This window comes from Aspergillus aculeatus (genome assembly GCF_001890905.1).
Source record: "Aspergillus aculeatus ATCC 16872 unplaced genomic scaffold ASPACscaffold_2, whole genome shotgun sequence".
In the NCBI taxonomy this organism is placed as follows: Eukaryota; Fungi; Ascomycota; class Eurotiomycetes; order Eurotiales; family Aspergillaceae; genus Aspergillus; species Aspergillus aculeatus.
Genome location: NW_017962977.1, coordinates 2981121 through 3003099, shown reverse-complemented (window position 1 = coordinate 3003099; position 21979 = coordinate 2981121). Strand labels below are relative to the sequence as shown.

The 21979-nt window shown below is 42.9% G+C and overlaps 7 protein-coding genes across 7 annotated transcripts; 5 read left to right on the top strand and 2 right to left on the bottom strand.

The window, feature by feature from the left end:
- The first annotated feature begins 4519 nt into the window (after positions 1 to 4519).
- On the top strand, positions 4520 to 5869 carry ASPACDRAFT_112718 (GNAT family N-acetyltransferase). The gene has a single exon (XM_020195664.1). It carries the CDS (start codon positions 4650 to 4652, stop codon positions 5760 to 5762), a length of 1113 nt encoding a protein of 370 aa, XP_020060609.1. The 5' UTR covers positions 4520 to 4649; the 3' UTR covers positions 5763 to 5869.
- A 1376-nt stretch (positions 5870 to 7245) lies between these two features.
- ASPACDRAFT_21780 (uncharacterized protein) lies at positions 7246 to 7607 on the top strand (the record flags this gene model as incomplete). Its single annotated transcript, XM_020199062.1, has 2 exons — positions 7246 to 7363; positions 7429 to 7607. 2 exons carry the CDS (start codon positions 7246 to 7248, stop codon positions 7605 to 7607), a joined length of 297 nt encoding a protein of 98 aa, XP_020060608.1.
- Positions 7608 to 9124: 1517 nt separating this feature from the next.
- On the top strand, positions 9125 to 10873 carry ASPACDRAFT_1853164 (uncharacterized protein). The gene is made up of 2 exons (XM_020197297.1): positions 9125 to 9856; positions 9959 to 10873. The coding sequence occupies exons 1-2, from the start codon at positions 9211 to 9213 to the stop codon at positions 10651 to 10653; spliced, it is 1341 nt and encodes a 446-aa protein (XP_020060607.1). The 5' UTR covers positions 9125 to 9210; the 3' UTR covers positions 10654 to 10873.
- A 1318-nt stretch (positions 10874 to 12191) lies between these two features.
- Positions 12192 to 12963, bottom strand: ASPACDRAFT_1885677 (uncharacterized protein). The gene is made up of 2 exons (XM_020198402.1): positions 12789 to 12963; positions 12192 to 12715 (listed from the first exon to the last, which is right to left on the bottom strand). Exons 1-2 carry the CDS (start codon positions 12917 to 12919, stop codon positions 12205 to 12207), a joined length of 642 nt encoding a protein of 213 aa, XP_020060606.1. The 5' UTR covers positions 12920 to 12963; the 3' UTR covers positions 12192 to 12204.
- Positions 12964 to 15466: 2503 nt separating this feature from the next.
- Positions 15467 to 16586, top strand: ASPACDRAFT_50145 (uncharacterized protein; the record flags this gene model as incomplete). Its single annotated transcript, XM_020202319.1, has 3 exons — positions 15467 to 15951; positions 16016 to 16280; positions 16491 to 16586. The coding sequence occupies 3 exons, from the start codon at positions 15467 to 15469 to the stop codon at positions 16584 to 16586; spliced, it is 846 nt and encodes a 281-aa protein (XP_020060605.1).
- Positions 16587 to 17053: 467 nt separating this feature from the next.
- Positions 17054 to 18353, bottom strand: ASPACDRAFT_1895563 (uncharacterized protein). Its single transcript, XM_020198703.1, has one exon. The coding sequence runs from the start codon at positions 18211 to 18213 to the stop codon at positions 17377 to 17379; it is 837 nt and encodes a 278-aa protein (XP_020060604.1). The 5' UTR covers positions 18214 to 18353; the 3' UTR covers positions 17054 to 17376.
- A 2753-nt stretch (positions 18354 to 21106) lies between these two features.
- ASPACDRAFT_1885675 (uncharacterized protein) lies at positions 21107 to 21775 on the top strand. The gene is made up of 2 exons (XM_020198401.1): positions 21107 to 21275; positions 21347 to 21775. The coding sequence occupies exons 1-2, from the start codon at positions 21153 to 21155 to the stop codon at positions 21638 to 21640; spliced, it is 417 nt and encodes a 138-aa protein (XP_020060603.1). The 5' UTR covers positions 21107 to 21152; the 3' UTR covers positions 21641 to 21775.
- The last annotated feature ends 204 nt before the right edge of the window (positions 21776 to 21979 follow it).

The window sequence follows — 21979 nt, the reverse complement described above, 5'->3', positions numbered from 1 at the left end:
TAAATTAAAAGCTGTAATACTGAAATATATCTATTTAATATAATTATATATTAATAATTAGTTTTAATATATATATAAAATTATTAATAAAAGATCATATTATTATAACTATACAGATAGTAATATAATAATATTAACTATATTTAATTTAATATATTATTATTTAAAAATTAAAAAATCTAAATCTGAATAGCCACTGGATACTAATAAAAAATATTATATTAGAATTTTTTTTAATCTTAATTTTCCAGCGGAGTAGATTGTTCTTGTTTTATAAAGTATCCGAAAATACTTATAATCTTTATATTATTTTTTATATATTTAATTTTTATATAATAAAGATTTATTTTTATTTTTAGATATATTTTTTTAAACTAAATTAGAGATTTAGTACTTCAGGCGGGATTATTTTAAATAGCTGGCCGATTAGAAGTATATCTAATTTATATTATTTCTACTTTTTATTAATAATTTTAAAGTTTATTAAAATATATATAAAATATTAAAAAATCTTTTATCTTACTCCAGCTGAATTAATCTACTAAAAACAATACTAATTAAATAACTTATTTATATTAATTTTTAGATTTTATAATATATTAATAGAAAAGATTATAGAGATATTTAAAAAAAATATTTTTAATATATTCTAAGACTTTTACAGTTGGATTAATAAAAAAAATAGTTATAACTATATTAGTTATAGCTTTTACTAATAATATATTATAGTAAATAAAAAATAATAGAATTTAAAGTTATAGTATTTAAATTAATTATTAAATATACTATTATTTAAAAATAAAAAGATATAATCTAAAGTTCGATATTTTATTAAATAAATACTATTACTTTTAAATACAGTTATTTTATTGATATATATAGTTTCTTTTAATATCTACTGAATAAAAATATTTTTTAGATTTTAAAAAATTATAGACCGATCTATTACTATTAGAATTTATTATATTAATATTTGATTTTATTTTAAACCGGCTATTTAATATTTTATATTTTAATTAAAAAAATTAGATTACAACTGCAGAACTGAATATAAAAAATTTTTATATTTATTAATATTATAAAATATTCTACAGTACTGTAAAAAATTATTAAATTCTATAATTAAAAAATTCTATTTTTAAAATATTTATAAATTTAGATTTTGTTATAATTAAATCAAAGTATTATTTTATTTTTAATTATTTTATAATATAAAGCTGATCAGACTTAATTTTATATTAAATATTTTAATTATATAAAAATTTTATTTTTAAAATTATTTTTAATTTTTAAATTAGATTTTTTTATAAAATTTATTATCCGGATATGTACTGTGATTGTATTAATTATTATATTTATTTTAATTTAATTTAAAATAATTTTAATTATTATTTAAAAAAAAATTTAATTTAATTATTAAATCTTTCAGTATCTGATTGCTATTACTTTAATAATAAATATAAAAAAGTTAAAATAGTTTTATTTATAAAATAAAAAGAATATTTTAATTATTATAAATAATATTTTTTTTAAAATTAATAGTTTTTTTAAATCGACTATTATTTTTAAAAAATAATAAATAACTACAGAATCTTACTATTTTTAATTTATATATTAATATTTATTTTTCAGTCTTTACAGCTGAATATAAACTAATAATAAACTATGATATTTTTTATAAAAAATAAAAATATAAATAAAAATTTATTTTTAGATTATATTTAATAGTAGCTGTACTAACTTTGATTTTTAATAATTTCAGATATTATAAATTCTAAATTAATTAAGTATTATCAGCTGAGCTTATAGTTTATTTAATTTATATAAATTATATATATTAATTATTAAAATTAGATTTTAATAATATTTAATTTTATAATTTTTTATTCAGATCTCAGTACTTTTTAAAGCTCTGTCAGAAATATTCTTAGTTTACTAAATATTATATTTTTATAAATAAATATAATTAAAATAATACTGAGATATTAATATCCGGTAATTTTCAGAATTAACAGATTAATATATTAATTTAAAAAATTCTAAATATATTTTTAATAATATATATAAAAGAATATTCTTAAATAATATTAATATTTTATAATACTATTTTTTTCTTTTATTAGTATTAGATTAAGTTTTTTTTTAAATTAATATTAAAGTTATATCTGTCTTATTATTATTAATAAATTAGTAGTTCTTATATTTTTAAATCTAAGATTTTTATTTAATATAATTCTATAATTATATTTTTATTTTATAATATTATATATTATTTAGATATTTAGTATTTTCTATTTCTTTTAGTAAAGCTTCTATAATATATTTTTATAATAAAAGTTTAAACTTATTATATTATATATATTAGATTAAAGATCTGGAATAGACTTTAATTAATTTTTACAGTAATATTTAAAAAATATTTATATTAAATTTTTTATAGAAATTTAATTATTATCTATTAAATTCTACTATTTTTATATATTATAATTAGAAGATTGACTATATATAATAATTTATATTAATTATCTTTTATCTATAACTATATATTATTTATAAATTATAGTTTTACTATAGTTATTTTTAAAAAAAAATTAAAATAGTTTAGTTTTATTTTAATAATTAATACTAGTAAATAAATTTATTTTTAATTATTAAATTAGAAGAAATTATAGTAACGTATTAGATTATTATAAATATAGATAATAGTTATTAAATAAATATTTATAGATTACTAAAAAAAATAAAAAAATCCAGTTAAAATTATTTTATAACTATGAATAACTGTTTAGTAATTCTTTACTATTAGTTTATAATTTTTTTTAATCAGCTAAAATAGAAATAAATACTATTATAACTAATAGTAATAGATTATTCTTCTTAATAATTATTATCTGCTATTTAGAAATAGTAAATACCAACCCCCTCAGCCTGCTATATAACTAGATTATAATAGTTTCTTTTTACTCTTTATTATATTTATACTTTTTTTTATTAAGTACTTTTTAAATAGTTATCAATTGCTTAGTATTTTTATACTAGCTAGATACATTCCTAAATTTCTTTTTTTTTAAATTAAGAATTTGTAAATTGCTTGCTAAGCAGTTCCAAAGTACTTAAAAAATACTTTATTTAATTATAATAAAAAAATTAATAATAGATTTATTAATAGTTTTACCAGCAGTATCTTCAGCAGCATCTTCAGCTAAATATTTAGATTTAATATTAGTATTATTTTCCGATTCAGAAAGTTCAGAATTCTTATTATCAGATTTATTATCAGAAACATCTTTAATTTTAGATTTTAAAAAAAGAACTGTACAAATAAAACGCAGATTACTATAATTAAAATAACTAAAATTATAATATTTATTAATATTATAATAACAGTTAGTTTTACTGGTACAGCTAGTACAAGACACTTTACCCCTATACTAAAAAACTAAATAATATATAAAAATAAAATAAAGCTAAGCAGTTAGTAAACAGTTTTAAAGTAGTTTTAAAGCAGTTAAAAAGTACTCATCTTTTTTTATTTAATAATAGAAAGTTTGGATTTATTTTAAATAAAAGTATTAACTAAAATAAATCCTGCAGTTGAAGATATAGTTTAAATTAAAAAAGAACCAGCTGCAGAAAAGAAAGATTTTTTAAAAATAAATAAAAATTTTAATATAGAAGTAGAGGCGGTAGACTTTATAAAAACAGAAGCACTCTAAAATAAACTTTTATATTATTTTAAAGCAGTTAATAAATAGTTAGTAAGTAGTCTATAACTGCTTAATAAATACTTACTAATAGCTGTATTTTGGTTTTTCTAATTTATATATTTCTTTTTATTTTTTTTCTCTAAAATATTATTTTTTTTTAAAATACGACTTAATATATGTACGCAGGTTATTAATAAATTAAAAACAGTATTAAAATATTTTAAAATTAATTAGCATATAGTCTGCAAGTACTTTATAACTGTTTATATATTTTTTATTATATTTTTTAATACAGCAGTACAATTTTTTATAGTAAATTATAAAATATCCGGTATTATTCTAAATAGTTGGCAATCAGTTAGAAAGTGCTTAACAACTGCTTTAAAAATTATTTATAAAGATATATGTAAAAAAAATAAATAAATCGTTCAGATCCTTCTTCAGATACTATTAATACTAATTCTATTTTTTATTAAAATTTTATCAGTTTTTTATTAAAAAATCACTTTAAAATTATTTTAAAAGGTGTAAGTAGTAAATAAGAGCTTAGAAAGTGATTATACTAATATTCTGAGCAAGTACTGCTATAGTTATAAAAAATAAAAAAAAGATGATTAATAGTAGTAACAGCAGTAAGATATAAGAGTAATAAAAAAGTTGGTATAGCACAAAATCTATATTTTATATAGGTAACTAGCTCGCTTGGCGGTTACATAATCAAACCGCTTAGTAAGCCATTTTCGTGCCACGCGACCGAAAAAACGAGATCAGCTCATCTGTAATCTGCAGTAATTCTTTAGAAAATGATCCTGGCCGAATGGCGACAGCCGTGTGGCTGTGGGTACAACAACTCCTAATGACTATTGAGTCAACAGTCTTATTCTGGTTTTACAAATGAGACTTGCTGCTTCTAGATTCTGATGTTCAATGCAAAATCTCACCATGTTCCCATCTGAAGATTCACTTTCTGTCTTATCGGCTTCTTCAATTCTCGCCCACCCCACTGCCTCTGAACGTTCCAGAATCTGGAAGGCTACATACCCCCACTGGGGTGATGCCCTCGCATTTGACGACTATATCACCCGTGAAGTCAACAATCTAAAGTTTTGTCAGGAGAGAAACAACAACTTCACCAACTGGATCCTTACCGACAGCAGTGCTCCCGATCAGCGGCCTCTCTTCTCCTCATGTGAAACTTTCACGAGGCGAGCCTTCATTTGCGGCAGGGAGGGTGACTTAAGAGAGGTGACATGCTGTGCTGTCGCGAGTGTGTTTACCTTTACTGAGTATCAAGGTCGAGGATACGCCAAGAAGCTGATGACATTACTCGCTCAGGAGATACGAGGTTTCGCAGATTTCTCCGTCCTATGGTCTGATATCGGGCCTAAATTCTACGACTCTGTAGGCTGGAAGCCGTTCAAGAGCGCTTTTCTCCAACTCCCAGCAATCAGTAGTGATGCTTCACTTGAGAATGGGCTAAAGCCTATTGAAATCGGCGATCTCCCACCTCTAGTAAAGCTGGACCAGAAGATCCTGCTTGAGCGATTAGCAGTTCCATCCCCGAAAGTTCGAGTCCTCATCCTGCCGGACCTCAGCACAATCGCATGGCATCTTTTCCATGAGGCTTTCATTTGGCAACATGTGTTCTCTCGCACCCCTTCAATCCATGGCGCTGTCTATACATCCCCAAAAGACCCCGGTGATAAGGTCTGGGCCATCTGGACGCGAAAGATCTACGGGCTGAAGCGCGAAGATAACGTGACTCACGTCATCCGTCTTGGGATGGGGAATGGGAGCATTTCAAACGATACCTTCAAAGTTGCAATCACCGCTCTGTGTCTCATGGCACAGAGGGAGGCAAATGACTGGAATTGTGGCACCGTGGAAATCTGGAACCCCGACGATCGAGTCCGACAAGTTGTAGAAGAGATTCAAGAGCTAGGAGCTAAGTTCGTTACTCGAGAGCATAATCAACTCAGCTCCATGCAGTGGTTTGGGGAAAGCTGCATCGACGAAGTCGACTGGATGTGCAATGAAGGATTTGCTTGGTGCTGAGGCGCTTGGTGCTTGACTGCGGATACTCCATCACCATCGTCTGGGGAATACACTCCGTGAATGAGATGTGTCTTACGTGCTTTTTTATCCCCACTCCACATCTTTCCTTCGGTATTAAACATAAAAAGATTAGTCCAGCAATGCGTGCCAACCGCTTCTGCTGTGTTTAGATTTGTTCGGAACTCTTACGTCGGTATGCCATTAGTTGGCGCATCCTCTGGTTAGGTTACTACCAACCGATAGTCAATTTTCTGAAATGTGGATGACCAAGACATGTCGGAGGTACGGAGGTGCGTAACGCCAAGGACCGAAACTATTTCGGAAAGGTAGCCAGATTCAAATCTTTCAAGCTTAACCTAACCTAAAATAGTCATCAAAGTAATCAGGTTTGGATAGAGGGCTGACACTTCTCATTATTGTCACGCAGGGCTCTCTGGAATATAGAGGTCTAAAAAGGTAAGTTGGCCATGATATGAAAGCCTGACGGGCCAAAAATTGTTTAATTCCCGACTGAAGTGCCGGAGGCAGCTTATGATGCCTGAATTCCTTCCTATCAGCCCCCAATCAGAGAACATGTGATACACGGATGTTTGCTGTAACCAACCGGCTGCCGACGATCACAGACTTGATCTGGTAAGGCAACCTCTCCGGTGTGGGTGTTGATCAGGGCCCCCATCTGGTAAACTAAGCCCTCCTGCGATTACCGACTTACCCTGATTCTTAGCCACAATCTTTGAGATGCGAAGATCGTTGTTTGGTCTCTGTTGGACACCACAGCCAAGGTTTGCCGGTTGACTCAGGGCATGTGTTTCATTTCCGCTCTCAGATCCCAGCCAACCATCCCCGTGGCCCTCATGCTCTGATTGTGGATGGTGTTTGGATTCATGGGAGCAAATCAGTCAGAGAACCGATATTAGCATCGCCCAAAGTTAAAAACAGCACTTTTAGGCTGTGCTACAGGGGTCTTGGTTTGGATCAGGACTGTATGCTTAGTCGACACAGCATTTAGCGCGGTTTACACGACTGTCCTGCAGGGTCTACTTACCCACTTCTTGAATTTCTGAGCCTCTCGAGTGGAACGGAAAGCGCAACCCATCACACACCATTGGTCTGAACTCGTTGGAGTTTGCTCGAGGTTCGGCCGCCATACCCCTGTCCTCGAATGGGAGAAGAGAGTCGCCGCATTAGCGTGGTCCTGTGCCAAACCCCAACACCGGAGTGATCATCGTGGGAATGTAGGTCGCTTTGTGTTTATCACTACTCCCTTGTACCAACGGCACGCCTTACACATTTCTTTTGTTCAGATGTGAGGCAATTGGTGAGCTGGAATGGGTGGGGGCCCTTTTGACATGCGCATATAAGAGCCAAAGCTTTCTCTCCGAGAGGTCCGCGAAGGCTAACCACAGCAACCATTTCCACAAATCGCTCCTCTGACCCCTTTTACAAACCAACCGATATTACACTTTTCAAGCAGAGAACCAAAATGGTCCAACTCGCAAGTCTCACCGTCGCGATTATTGCGACCTCCCTAGCCCCGATGGTCGCAGCGAGAAACTGCAAGACGGGCCTCAACTATTGTGGTTATAATCTTCTCAACATTGGTATGTTTGTCACCCCTGGCCTAGAGATATCCTGCGCTAGGTTCATTGACGTGCGACCTACATAGGCAACTATGCCGCACAAATTAATCAGGCCCTTTCCGACGCCAAGCAGCACATCGACAGTGCCCATATCCACGAATCGATCTTCCACTGTAATGGGGGATCTAACGGCGACATCACTTGGCTAGCCTACTGTGGTTCCGGATGTCAGGATGGTGGATCGGGAAAGAGCGATTTCTGCTAAACATGCTCGTTTCGAGGAGATACGTTTGAACTGCTCCGGGCTCGAGGCGCTTGCATTATACTATGGGGTTTTGTCAAGACTTATGTGTGCGTTGTGGGAATGAAGTCGTTGCATGGAAGTGTGCTCGACAAACTGCCGCAGACTAGCTTTACAACTCCTCATCAGGAAAGTGTTAATCACACCTTGTTCAACTGTTTGTCTCTTTACCTATTTCGGCGGCAGATTTTCATATAACCATAGGCCAGTAAACGTTCGGTAGATACGATTGACCACAGGTGTGGAGACTATATCTTTCTATCCGGATCCGCGACAGATCTTGCGTAAATGAATTTGATCAAGGAGGAAACTCCGGCATCACACTGTCTAATAGAACCCCGGATGATGCGCCAAAAGAATAAGGACTAGAAGGCACCGGCCGCACTGCAGTCTCAGGTTTTACTTTTCGATTGTCTTTACACCAATCTGTATGGCAAATACCTTTATCAAGTCACATGACAAGCTAACCGAACATTACCTTTCTGTGTTGTCTTTCTTAGGTCTTAGATCAAACTATGATGCATCATGGAATGATGGTTAGAAGACTCCAGAATTCCTAGGAAGGATGATCATTGCTATTTGACTTGGGGTTCAGTCCGGTAGTAATGACTTTGCTAGATAGTACTGTACTTGCCAACCTACGGAATCGTATAATAGCTACTCTGTGAAAATGAAACTCTGCTAGTAGAGTAACAAGAAAACAAAAGACTTATATATAAATACTGGTAATCCTATATCGTAATAGTATTCTTGGTAAAACAAAGAGAAGAAAAACCATGGATTGCCTGATAAAAATACCTGACTTCAAGAACCCTATATATTCTTATATGAAAGGGGCCTATCTGTTAATATGTAAGTAACACTCCACGTGGGGATCGAGGAGGGGTTTAGAAGACTTTACAAGAGGACATAAGAGTTAAGAGTATGATAGTCATGAAGGATTAACCCCTCTATACTAAGATTACAGCAAAGTACAGAAAACTATTGTTGCTACTTCTTCCTTCCTCAGTATCCTTACTATACTAGCAATGACTGCTTAATGAAAAGGTAGTGATCTCAAGAAATTCAGAGTAATGTATCCAAAGCTTTCTAGCTTTGACTTCCTTCTCATCTCCGCTTCCCTTGGAAGGTTTAGATACGGCTTTAGATCCCCTCTAATATGAGGACAAATACAATCCCCTAATATTAAAGGCCATTGGGAGGAAATACCTTCTATCATTCTTTCAATTAGAGTAGTTAGGATTTATATATTTACCTCTCCTGTCTATCTTTCTGCCGGCAGATTTTTTATTTCCACTTGGAAGACGGCTATTGTAGTAGATGGTCGCCGCTGCGGTAAGCGTCCTGGCATCGATTGTTCTCTCTCGTGGCTCACCCCACGATTTCTTTTTGAATCCCACATTGAGCGACTACTCTACTGCTACAAATAACAAAGAATGTGTCGGCGTTGCTAGTCCGGCCACGTGATTTCAAAGGCCTTTCCCCCTCTTGTTTACATACGGGAACGCAGATAGTTCCAACCACCAAGAAATGTGAGAACTTGTCCCAGCATCAAATCGCCGTCCGAATGTCACGCAGATCCATTCTCGATCTTCCTGCCGAAATCCTCAACCAGATCCTCTCCATCTGCGAGCAAGTCTCTCAGAAGGCAGACGCTCATTGCATCGCCCCTCTCCTCACCTGCCAACAGCTCTACCATCTCACACTTCGCGTCCTCTACCGCGACCTACGGTTCACCTACTCCTCTCCTCCTCCATCGCGGACGAGCTGCCTGCACCGGTCTCTGGAATCGAATCCAAGGCTATATTCGTTCGTCCGGTCTCTTGTTTTCGATCTGCGACCGGAGAATCCGGGCGAATATATCACGCTCGACGACTATGTGGCGGCCGCTAGCGTGCTAAGCCGGTGTGAGGCGATCCACTCGTTGCAGATCTGGGGCGCCGCCTTTCTGTCGCCCGAAGACCGGAAACCTTTCCAAATGGAAACGCTGCCGGGCCAACCGGCGATCGACCTCTGCCGATGGGAACTTTTGCAGTATGCTCTCTGCCAATGCCACACGTTGCGGAAGGTCGAGATGGCCAGCAACCGAGATTCGCCCGGCTATGGCTTCAAGCTCCGCTCCGACTTTCAGGCGCAGGCCCGTGACTTGCGGCTCTTGCCGGGCACGGGCATAAAGCTCCCTGTGCCAGGTACGACGACTTCCGAAAATGAACGTGCGTTACGGGTTGGTTGTCCCCTCCATTTACCTCGGAAGAATCATGTCCGAAGTAGAAGATCAAAGATCAGTCGAAGCTGACCCAAACCCTTCTAGATAGAACGAAAAAAAGGCGATCCAGGTCTGCAGGGTGACGCCCGCCGCCGCTCGATTGACTTCAGCATATCATTCGGGGAGGGTCACGCCGGAAAGGAGTATGAGGCGAGGAATATCGAGTTTATCCACGTCTTCGTGTGGATGAAACGTCGTCCGCAAATGCTCCGGCGCATGGTCTTCGGTGACTTCAGGTCCCCTACACTGATCAAGGAGTTCCGAGCGGCGGCGTACCCCAACCTGCACACGGTCGTCTGTCCGCCCGTCCACGTGAGGGAGCGCAGGCGTGGGCATAGCCCATACAAACCGCCCTCTGAGGTGGTCGATCGGCTTCTGGGCCCGTCGGTGCATACATTTGTGTTCGACCTGGCCACCTATGATCAGCAGTTGGGACTGTCTTCTACCGCGTTCGGGGAGCTGGAGGAGCGATGGCTGCGGGAGCTGGCCCAGAGTGCCGCCGCCCCGGGCCGAAACTCGGCGCTGCAAACAATCTACATCGACTTTAAACCGGACCCGGATTGTGAACAGGGATTCGATCCGGCGAACTATGCTTGGGACCGTATAGTGCGATTGCAGAGGCAATTACAGCCATTGGGGATTCAGGTGAAGTATACAGCGCCTTCGATGACGCGAGAAGAGTATCACGAGCTGTGTCGCCAACATCAGGAGTGGATCGCGGATGAAGCCCGTCAGGAGGAATGAGGAGGATATTCTTGGATAACGCCTCCTTCAGGGGCTTCCCGGCTGGCCGCCATGACTACCGGTCGGAGAACCAGCTGCAGGGCTGTGCGGACTGACCCAATGTCGTATCATTTATCTACCCAAGCTTTGATTCATTTGATTAGCACAGTCTCCTCTTCTAGGCTAGCATAAGATCACCCCGCTCCCCCAGGGTGCATCGAATCGAGTTCCCCATTAGTCCAGTCATATTTAAGCGACATAACTAGCCCAACATCTTTGAAAGCCGATCCAGCTTTCTTAGGTAAGAAGCAGATTGATAACTTCATAGGGGCCCGTTATTGCTGCCAGAGAAAGGGCCGTTTGGCCATTCGCATCCTTGCAACTAAAGTCTATTCTGTTGACTTCAAGCAGCACTTCTCCCACTTGATGATGCCCAATCTTGGCCGCGAGAGTAGGAGCTGTCATGCGATCCATGTCCGGTTCGTGATACTGGCACGTGACCAGAGACTATGATTACCGCAGAACCAAGATTGGACGCATGGTGCAGGGCTATTGTCTAATACCTATCGGTCATGGTGAGAGACTTAGCTTTGAGCCAACCCAGCAGAGCGAGTATTAACTGCGTCCAAAGTTCCTCCTTGAGCAGCTAGCATGAGTGGTGATAATTCCATGTAGTGCTCATAAGTCATATCGAGGTCTCCGTTGGTCACTAGCAGATTCGCCAAATCCTAGCGGCCTGCGCGGAGTGCATGTCAAAGTAATTTATTCCGTCCGTCTACATCCAATTATTCTTTCAAGAAAAATGGATTTAATCATCTCAGGTGGCGGGTCGTTGTACATTTTAGAAAATGAAAAATTGTTACCATAGCTGCGCCTGAAGACCTGAATATCAACACCGGGTTTGAGCAGGTGTTGCGCCACCTCCGGGTGTCGGGTTGTGAGAACCAATCCAGAAGCCAAAGAGCGCCATTGAAATATGGTTGGGGTTTACATTCCAATCGACACCTAAAAGAAGAATTCTATCATCTGTTGTGCTATGGTCTGTCCAGACTGCGCCCACAGCAGGTCTGGGAGAGACCGGCCATCGTCTTTTTCTCTCGCCGCGAGAAGCCGTTTGACGACAATGATATGATCATGAATAATTGCTCGGTAAAGTGGGATTTTGCCATTCGCACCCTTTCAATTGGCCCTGGCAATTCCGGCCAGTGATAGCTCCATCACCCGATGATGGCCTCCAGCTGCTGCCTGGCAGAATGGTAACCCTGTGGTTTCAACATCAGCGCCTGCTGCAAGTAATATCTCAATGGTCTCCCAAGAGCCCTTCTTTACAGATGACTGATTGAAGTCCTGAATCTCTCGTCAAGAACATCCACATTAACCGTTTTCAAAGTAGTATGAAACCGAGTGAATTGATTATCCATCTCTGTATTTTTGTCTATCTCTTATTTGATCTGTAATCATCTGTTACACCACATTCAAAATCGAGAAAATACCTCGTCAAGTCGCCCTGGCAGGGATGCCAAAATCCATCATACTGGCGTGGCCCAATCAGCTACCCTACTCGCGCCTCCTTCATTCATCCTGATAGTACTGCAGCTCAGTATTCACATTCTGCCCAAACATGGCGTCATTGTCATTCGATGAACGATAGGTCAGTGAATTCGGGGGTTCGCATGGGTCCACGTCAACTTGCACGCAAAAGTCGCAGTTAACAATGTAGCTGCCCTGGGACTGATACGTAATGAACATTTTGAAAGGCCTCTCATCGGAGATCCACTTGGGGAAGGGTAGCCACGACTCATCGCCCCAACCTCGCCCCCTGCTGTAGGCGTTAAATCGAATCGTCTGGTCATGTCGACGAAATGAGATATGAAAGGCGATTTCTCCAAACCGGTTGTAGAGATTGAAGCTGTTGTTGTCGTTCTTGTTCCCTCGGTGGCCGGACCAGATTTGGTCGAGATCGATCCTCAGGCAATCGTTGGGGTTCAACTCGAAGCCCCATTCCCATGCTCCTCGAACCACATTGATAGAACTGTAGATGTTGTGCTGTTTTTGCCTCAGATTCTGGGGATGAACCTTGAGTCTGTGGAAAGTGGTGATAGTCAGAATCTTATGTTCACCCTCCACTCAGTTCCGAATTGCAAGAATAATCGTACTGTGAGCTCGCAGCAGGTGTGTGCAAGGGGTGATCGATCAGGACTGCAGCACCCTGTACAGTCAAATCCTCGGGGTAGTCTGGAATTTTGCTCCTATCGATTATCCCTTCGGTGGATGTGGATGCCATCATGTAGACCAGGCGGCTAGAGAAAGTGAATGTCACACAGAGAGATCGTGGTCAAGTCTACCTATCATTGCTAGGAAGGTTAAGATAGGCTTTTATAGCACGGTGGGCGGAGTTTACTGTCAAAATCAGCTACTATTAGATTCTATGATACTAGCTGAGTACAAGCGAGGGGGGTTGGTTTGGTTCCACTTTGGAAAGCTATTCTCCTAACCGAAAGCTGGCTGTGTTGGGAGCTCCACTCGCTGCGGCCTAACCTGATTCTAACCACTAGTTCGACATCTACACAGCGCCACCATCTCAACTGACTGGTGGGAATGCCGACGACGGTATGCTGCTCCCCTGCACCTCGCTTTAGCGATAACTAATAAAAGCTATCAGTCAGCCACCTTTCATTTTTTGTCCTGCTGACCAGCCTCTAGTCAGTCCAAGGATGCACATCAATCATGTACGGAAGGCTCGGATTCTCTCCACATCTGCGGCTGGTCCCCATGGCTGGCTGAACGAAAGAAGACTATGGTCAATTAGGGTTAGCCCGCAAATACGTGTGGCTGATGGGCTCATGCTTGACTGATCGAACCAACCTCTAAGGCAATTCTGCTCTGAGGGCCGCCAGGCTTTGAGCAGATAAAATGGCTCTGCGCTGTATTCTGTAGCCTTCTGTAACTTGTAGTGTTCGCTAGAAGGCCTCAATCCCATCATTTTAGTCCGGAGACCAGGACTAACGGGCCGCGAAAGAGACAGTAGGGTCGAACTTAGAGACTCGGACATAAGACACTGTGTCGAGATGGGTCTGATGGTTTGAGTTTCTCGTATCACTTGACGAATTGGCTCAGTCTAGGCTCGCCGCTGCCAGTCGATATGTTGCTCGTGACCCTTGTTCCGTGATCTCATAGTAAGCATCGCTTCTCACTTCGATCAGGAGTCGTCTTCGCATTCGTGTTCTATAGCTCTCTCTGATGGGATGGATACGGGGGCTATGCTTAACACTAGCCGAACAGGATGGCCCTGAACAGCGAAAAATATTAACATACACCTTCAAGCGGACAGTACCGATGCAGATTTTCTGCTTTGCAGTCAGGGAAAGACTGTTCCTGCATAGACGAGTGGAAGATGTTCTCATTATTCTTCTCCGAAAACGCTGCCATGGCTAGATCGGTCAAAAAAACCTAAATAGGTTTCCCTAACTGTCTGGGCAAGTATAATGGACGATCTTGCGCAGTGATTTACATAGCTTAGAAAAATACTGATAATGTTAGAGGATATTAAGGTTGTAAAATCAAAGCCTTGAGTATGATTTCTGACCGTGGAATAAGCTTATAAGCTGAAGAGAAGAAAGATCCTGAACTGATTGTTGATGTATGGTCCGCGGCGCAATGATAATTTTGTCTGATAGCCTTCTTATTATATAAATTTGAGTATGACTGGGCTTAGAAATAATTAGAAATTGTGAATAAATTTTTTTACCCGATCCTTAAGACCCTATAATAATCTAATAATTAAAGTTAATTGTCCGTGGTGACCAGGGATAACTAAAAATCTAACAAAAACAGAAACAATTAGCTGGTGCTAATATTAAATATAAGCTTAGAGTTTTTTCTTAGATTTGTGCCATAGTTTATAGATAAAACACGTGTTATAAAGTGTTGATCTCGCGCGCATTATTGCTCAAATAGGCTAAGAAAAAAGATCATCATTGGGACTTAGGACTCGGGATTTAGAGAACAGGGGGTATTAAAAAAGGCTGAAGTTATTCCAAGCAGAGGACAACAAGCCTCTGATGCATTGACGAACGGGACGTTGCCCCAAACTTTAAGCCTAAATTTAATAGCAAATTATTCATGCAATATACATTGTATAGCGTATATAATCAACTAAGAAAAGTAGTTTATATTTTATAAGTATAGAAGAAGACAAAAGATATTTACGCCAGTTGAGAAAATTGGAGCTATTATAAATAGTCCAGTAACTCAAGCATCACCCGCCTCGATAGGTTGAAAATCATATCCGTTGATATCGGCCTAATGTAGGCCCTTGAAACTGCAGACTCTTATGGATCTAGACAGTAAAGACCTGCAACATTTTATTTTATTGATATTAATCTGGCCATATACGGGAGAAAAACAACCTTTATATATAGTAGTATACACACACCACTATACTTTTAAAGGTACCAAAAGCAAATAGGGCTTATTAATAAGAGTGTTTCAGTAGCTTCAGGCTTTTATATAAAACTACTATATACTGTTGATTTCAAATCCTCCTATCTTCAATAAACAAGACCTCCTCTTCTGGACTGGTATAGGATCCACCCGCTAGCCCAGGGTGCATTGAGTAGAGTTCCCCATCCAGTCCAGTCTTACCCAAGCCACATGCCTAGCCCCACCCCTTTACGATAAGACCATGCGTTCGGCATAAACCCCTGAGTAAAAATTCATGTGCTGCCACTTTTATCACTCTGCCCTAGCCCTCATCTCTCTCTGTCTCTTCATCATCATTACCTAAATCATCTTGTTTCTGTGTTTTCTCTGCGACGCAGCTCAACCACCCAAGATGCCCTCCATCCCTCGACTCGCTTTCCTCTCCCTGGTCATCTCACCTCTTGTTTGGGCTCAGCTGAAGACAATCAACGTGATCACCCCAGGTGTTACTCCAACCACCTCAGTCTCATCGACAGACCTCGCCTCCTCCTCATCATCCTCAAGCTCGACATCCAGCTCAACAACAACATCAGCTCGACTCCCTACCTCCTTACCCAGCACCGCAACCACCCTTAGCAACCCACTAGACCTCACCACAATCTTTACCCAACCCTCCGACTGCGCCGGCGGAATAACCGAGATAGCAGCCTGGTCCACCGAACTGTGGCAGAACATCGTCAACCCGATCCCCACCCTGTCGCTATCCTCCTGCTACCCCAGCCAATTCTACTCCAGCGCGATAGCAACCACAATCCTGCCACCGTACACCCAGCTCGTCTGTCCACTGGACTGGGAGACGTACAATCTCACCGAGACGTATCTCATCTGCTGTCCGAGGTACGTTTTTCCGCTACTGATCGAGCGATCCGTCGCACCGCTGACTGGTTAATGCTCTGCATAGCGGGTACGGAGTTTACCTACCCAATTACCACAATGCGACGCGCCCGGGGCTGGGCGCCGTCTGCACGTCCAGCGTCTGGCCGAGCGTGTTGATGGACATTACTCGCTACGATGCCGCGGGGAAGGTGACGGTGATTCCGACCTCTGCGGGGGAGGATGGGACGTTGGTGTTTGCGACGGCGTTTGATGGGACGAGCGCTGCGGTTGTGGGTGAGGCTTCGGCTACGGCGGGGGGAGTCTCTGGCTCGTTGGGTGGGGGCTCTGCGGTTAGTGGTGGTGTAGGGGCTGTGGTGTCTACCGGTAAGGAGACTTCGGGGGCGTCGAGGGTGGCTATGCCTTGGGGTCGTGGGATTGGGGGGCTTGTACTTGTTTTCTCTGCTTTTTTGTTTTGGATTGGAAACAGTGGTCTTGCTGTAAGTGAGGAGTCCACTTAGAGTTTTCATGTTGATTTCATCCACATGCTTGGATTATGGTAGGTGCGGCTGTTTGACGTCCTCGCTCATGCTCTGGCTGAATGTATCATGCAGACTATCTGTGCTTGTACCCAACTCCAAGTGAAGGTTTATTCCTGACTGTGGAGGTAATTGTGGGTAGGCGATGAGTCACTGGACTGGAAGAAAGCAAAGGACTAAATGCTGACTCCTACGGGGCTCCGACGGTTTCACCGGGGTTAGATTAAGCCAACTGATTCAGGGTCTCAGACAGCGTCTAGCTAAGCCCCTGATAAGCACTACCAAGCACCGGCCAAGCACTATCGAACGTTAGTAGGATGGCTGCATGTGCTAGCTTGGCAGCCTCGCAAAGTGTCTCTGGGTTCGCGTTCGAACCCATCGGGTCAATGTCATGTCCAGAATTTGTGATTGGTGGGCCGTTTCTTCATGTCTCACTTTCACTGATCGAGTGGTGACTCAGATGACATCTTTCCAGTGGACTGCGGTAGTCCATTGAGCTCGCTCCACCCAGGGTGGCCTTTCAGGAACCTGTGGCGCTGCCCAGTGCCTTTACGCATCCGGAACGCTCCGAGCCAGCCAGCCAACTGCTGGTCGGTGCCTTGCATGATTCATCCCGCTTAGCTCCTGCGGTGCGTGGTATTGTTTTTCCTGTAGCTTTTTGGTAGTAGCCGTGACTCCGTCTGTCACCACCGTGCTGCACCGTGATGCCTTCTAATGAGAATACTGCTCTTTGAAGGGCATGGACACGATGGATTGGATCTCGCGCACATCACAGTCTAGAATGCAACACCTAGAAGTATGACTCGCAGACATGATCTTACACTGGGCACGGATATAGCCTAGCTGAGTACGGATCAACCATTCGAGCCCAGCGCAGGATACATGCATAATCTTCTCCCACCCACACATCTTACTCCTCGATCTCAACAACAAGCCCAGGAATCAACTCCACGCTCCCCGCCCTCTCCCCCTTCAACACCAACCGAATCCCCCACTCCTCCGCATTCTCACTCCCCACCAATTCGATCTTACGTCTCCCCCCGGCCTCCGAGGACGGAACATCCACCTCCCATAAACCCTCAGACCCTTCCCCCTCCCCCTCCCCCAGAACGGCAGTATAAACCCCACTCAACCTCCCCCTCTCTCCCGTAGGCACAACGACAGTCACCCCGGCCACCCCGGTAACCCCCGAAGGATGCCTTGTCACATCCTGACCCTCTTCCCGGTACGGAACCCGCCACGCTCTCGGCGTCTTATCCAAACACCAAAACGGCAAACGACCCACCTCAACCTTCCCCCGGGCCTCATGTCCATCCTCCCCATCATCAATAACAGCAGAACTAATCTCCCACTCCAACCGTACCCCATCCCCCTCCCTCACCCTTCCCCCAGCCACGGGATCCGTATACGCAATCCCCGTCGCGGGACGTGCAGCCTCAACCCGCCGCTGCACCGCCCCGAACTCCTCGGCCGAGGCGAGGGTGAGCGCCCAGTCGATCACGGTGTTCTCGGGCCGGGTGCCCCAGCGGTGCGACCGGCGCTTTTCAGGGCTGATGTCGTCGACGAAGGCGATTAGCTCGAGGTAGACTCCGTCTTGCAACAAGATGAGCTTGTTGGTGGTCAGGCCGTCGGCGTGGGTGCCGCCTGGGGCGAGGTGGAAGGTTTCGGTGAGGCGGGAGGGGAGAGATTCGAGGGTGGAGTGCGAGACGAGGAGGACGATGTGGTCGAGATGGGGTTGGGGGGGCATGCTGGGTGGTGGGTTGTCTGGTGAGTGAGCTTTGGGGTGTAGGATGGGATTGTTGGTGGTAATTAGGTGAGGTTGATGAGGTTAAGAGGTTGATGATAAGTGGAGGTTGCGGTGGGGGAAAGGAGGTTGGGTGAGGGGTGAGGGGTTTGTTTATGCGTGAGTTGCTGATGCGGGGTTGCGGATTGCTCATCGGGGGGCGGAGGCACCTCATCTTATCTTCTGTGACCATTCCATGGGCAGCCGAAACCCTTTGTTGGTCAACCGTGACATGACCTTCCTCATTGTACGAGTCCCAGTTTGTGAGATAGTACACAAATGCAACTGTCAGACTGTCCATCACATCCATTGCTTTGCTTTCGAATGTTTCCCTCTGGTCACTCCCGGGTGGATACAGGCTGTGCCATAACCGGCGGCACTGACATCTCAAATCGAGTCGGCTCCGTCGCTGAAAGGACTAACTCACAAGCACGAGCCCTGCTTGTTCTTGCTAACGTGCCTTCCTTCTCCTTGCTGGCCGTGGGTACTCTTCGGGCCTCAATCAAGTCCTCCATCTCAATTCCTATGTGGGTCTTCTGAGTAGGGGGAAATTGCGGGATTCACTCAAATGTGACCGAAGGCGCGCATTATGTCTTTGCTTGCGACTACCGTACTGTCATCCTGTCATCGGCAGCTTCCATCACGAACAGGATCACGGTGAAGATTCCCGTTGCATGGGGTCAGATCGCACGGGTCCAAAAACGAATCGACGACTCAGGATTCTCCCACGCCCGCGTAGCATGAAGGACCTGGCATCTCCATGCGAGAACACCCACTTCAAGCTATGGAGCACGTTCACTGCGGTAGGCGCTAACGCAGCCGCCTCACCTTGGAGGGACTGCTGCTTTCGTGCTTGGGCCCTCTTTTGGTGCCATGGATTTCTGAAGGAGCATTGCTTTTGGCGAGGCATAGAGACATAGGAGCCACCAACGCAGCGGTAAGACGATCAGCAAAGGTGTCATACGGCTGGATTGCAATCTGTCTTCATCGGATCAGCGGCCACTCAATGCACGCTGTGGCAAGTTTTGGATAAGTGAGCGCCTTGAGAAGCTCAGCGGTGATCTCAGCGTCGTACAAATGAATATATTCGTGGTCCCTTGTGCCCGTCACGAGAAGCCGCGACTAGAAGGACATGAGCTTAAAAAGTTCTAGGACTCTGTATTGGGAAAAAAGAAACAGTGTAAGAAGTGATGTCTGGTTCTGGCGGCTGCGCTTTGCGCTCTTGAAGTTGTGCAAGAGCCAACAGCAGGCATACAAAATAGGAGTCCTCAGTCCACTCCGGCGGGGTTATTTGAGCCAGTCGCTTCTTGGCAATTGCCGCGCCGACTCGGTTGAGACGTCCACGCGGATCTGGACACACCTCGAAGAGTCTCATGCGATCTCCGTTGACGTAACCATAATCTAGTTAACCGACCATTGAGGGTACGCCTCGAAGAACATGCTCGCTGGCTCGTCCATGGTGATGAAGTACCGTGTACTGGGGCCGATGTACGACCTGACCTGCAAAGGAAAATCGAGGCCTTTGCTGCTCCAGGCAGGTCGTCAGTCAGCCACTGCCGATGACCTGGGGGTCGTGTTGACGGATCAACGCATCTCTTATCGAGATCGAGCAAAGGCGCGTTCCTCGCCCACTAGAATGTCGACAAGGCAGCGATGTTTGAGGTTGGGAATCGGTGATCGTGCAACTCGCTCAGCATCGCTCGCTAGGTCTGCTCAGGTCTGTGGGGTGACTCGGGTTTCGTCTTTCCTCCCAGTGGATTTTATGCTGATATTGTCCGCACCTTCAAACCTACATCCCAAGAGGTTGAGATGGCGGTAAGTCCATAAGAGTGGATCTACCAGCAGTTCACGATGGGTTTGCATGAGGTTGCTGAGTAATACTTGGGGCGACGAGGTCACCATTGTGCCAACAGCCAGGGATGGGAACATGTGCAGGTGATTGTTCGTTGGTTGACCTGGGTATTGGGCCGATAGGGATGCCCTTACACCGCTTGATCTGCCCGCAATTACTGAGACCGCCTACGGTAATCTCCTCTATGTGGAGGCAAGATTTTGTGCGGATTATCGAGTGTATGTACTGGATATACCCAGTTAGATCATATATACTTTGCAAGTGTGATCATTTATCTGTTTTGCTCTCCCGGTCAGAAATCCACGGGTTTGAAATATTATATTATCTACTTTAGCCCACACCCTTTAGGAGAGTCGATCTCACCAACATCTTCAGGACTTACTCTTTGGTGCTGCGGTGTTTTCGTAGAACTCAAATTTAGCCGACTGAAGTCTCTATGAATAGTAGACCTTGATGTTCGCAGGTAAGGTCATTGAGCTTTAAAGCCGAAAAGAGCTAATTCCTCGATCAGCAGAAAAAGCGAGTCCTCCCCCTCGACAGTCCAATGATGATGTCCAACAGTACAGTACCAACTTCAATCACTGAGGCATAATAAATGAAGAGATCGGCATGCAACGTAACCGAGGCATCCCACCGGCACCGAGCCGCAGAGCTGACTGAATGGACATCACAGCTACCCACCGCAGCCATGAACCCAACCCCGCTGCATAGATTGCCCTACTCGACAGCGATAGCCCTGAGACCTGGCTCCTGTTCAGAAAAGGGTCCACTTTTCCCCTCTGCAAGCCTGCAACCACGTCACAGGATGACCTTATCGGGGCTAAGCTGCGGGACCCTGGCCAGAGAATTATCTTATCTGATCAACATGCAATTTGCACCCGGGCATCTGATTAGTGGGCAGCCCCATTCACCCTGAGACATCCCACATTGCCAAGAGCCCGCCGCGGCCGGGCGAGGACCACCAGCACCGGTGCTTGAGGTGGGATGAGGTTTAAATTCGAGGCCAACGAAGTCAAAGACAGTCTCAGCTGGGACAAATTCTCTCTCGCATATGCAATCTACGCAGATCTCGCACGTCAACCATAACACCTCACCCATGCGTTTCTCTAATGTTCTCGCTCTCCTCTCCCTGGCGGTCCTGCCTGCCTTCGCCAGTCCAGTCGACCACAACCAGGTATTGCCCCCTTACCCTTGTTCTGCTTCTGAGACATTCTCCTTGTGCTAACAATTATTTGTGGGGAATAGGAATCCTCAGTCAGCAGGCGCTGCTGCATCCTCTGCGACAACCCCTACGCCCGCTGCGGTGCGAACGACAAGCGCGAGGCGGTCGAGACGGAGGAGGAGGCGCTCTTCGGCCCCGTCGCCAAACGCTGCTGCATCAACTGCGACGTCAACCGCTGCAAGCGCGACGAGGAGCCCGTGGCCTGGCCAGCGAAGCGCTGCTGCATTCTGTGCGATAACCCGTACGCGAGCTGTTTGACGAACGATAAGCGGGAGGCGGTGGAGACTTTGGAGGAGGCTGTTGGGGGGGAGTATTAGGGGTGTCCACAAGTTGGTGTATTCTTTGTGACGAGAGACGTGGTGGCATGATTTACAGACTCCAAATCGATATATGCCGGGTGGTTGCGGAATAATTGATGTCGGCATGTCAGATTCTAGGTTAGGGTAGTCGAACCATGAACACTAGACACGACTCTTTTGTAAGAGTCTGAGTGTGTGCTATAGTAAAGTTCGTCAATTTAACAATATCTCATGCTTTCAAGCTATACCGAGGATCATCGAGTTAATGATTACTTATCGTTGGGTTGTGTGATTAGTGAGTGGGTAGTCAGGGAAAAGACACGACACCTCTTTTTCGATTCAGCGGGGTGTACTTCA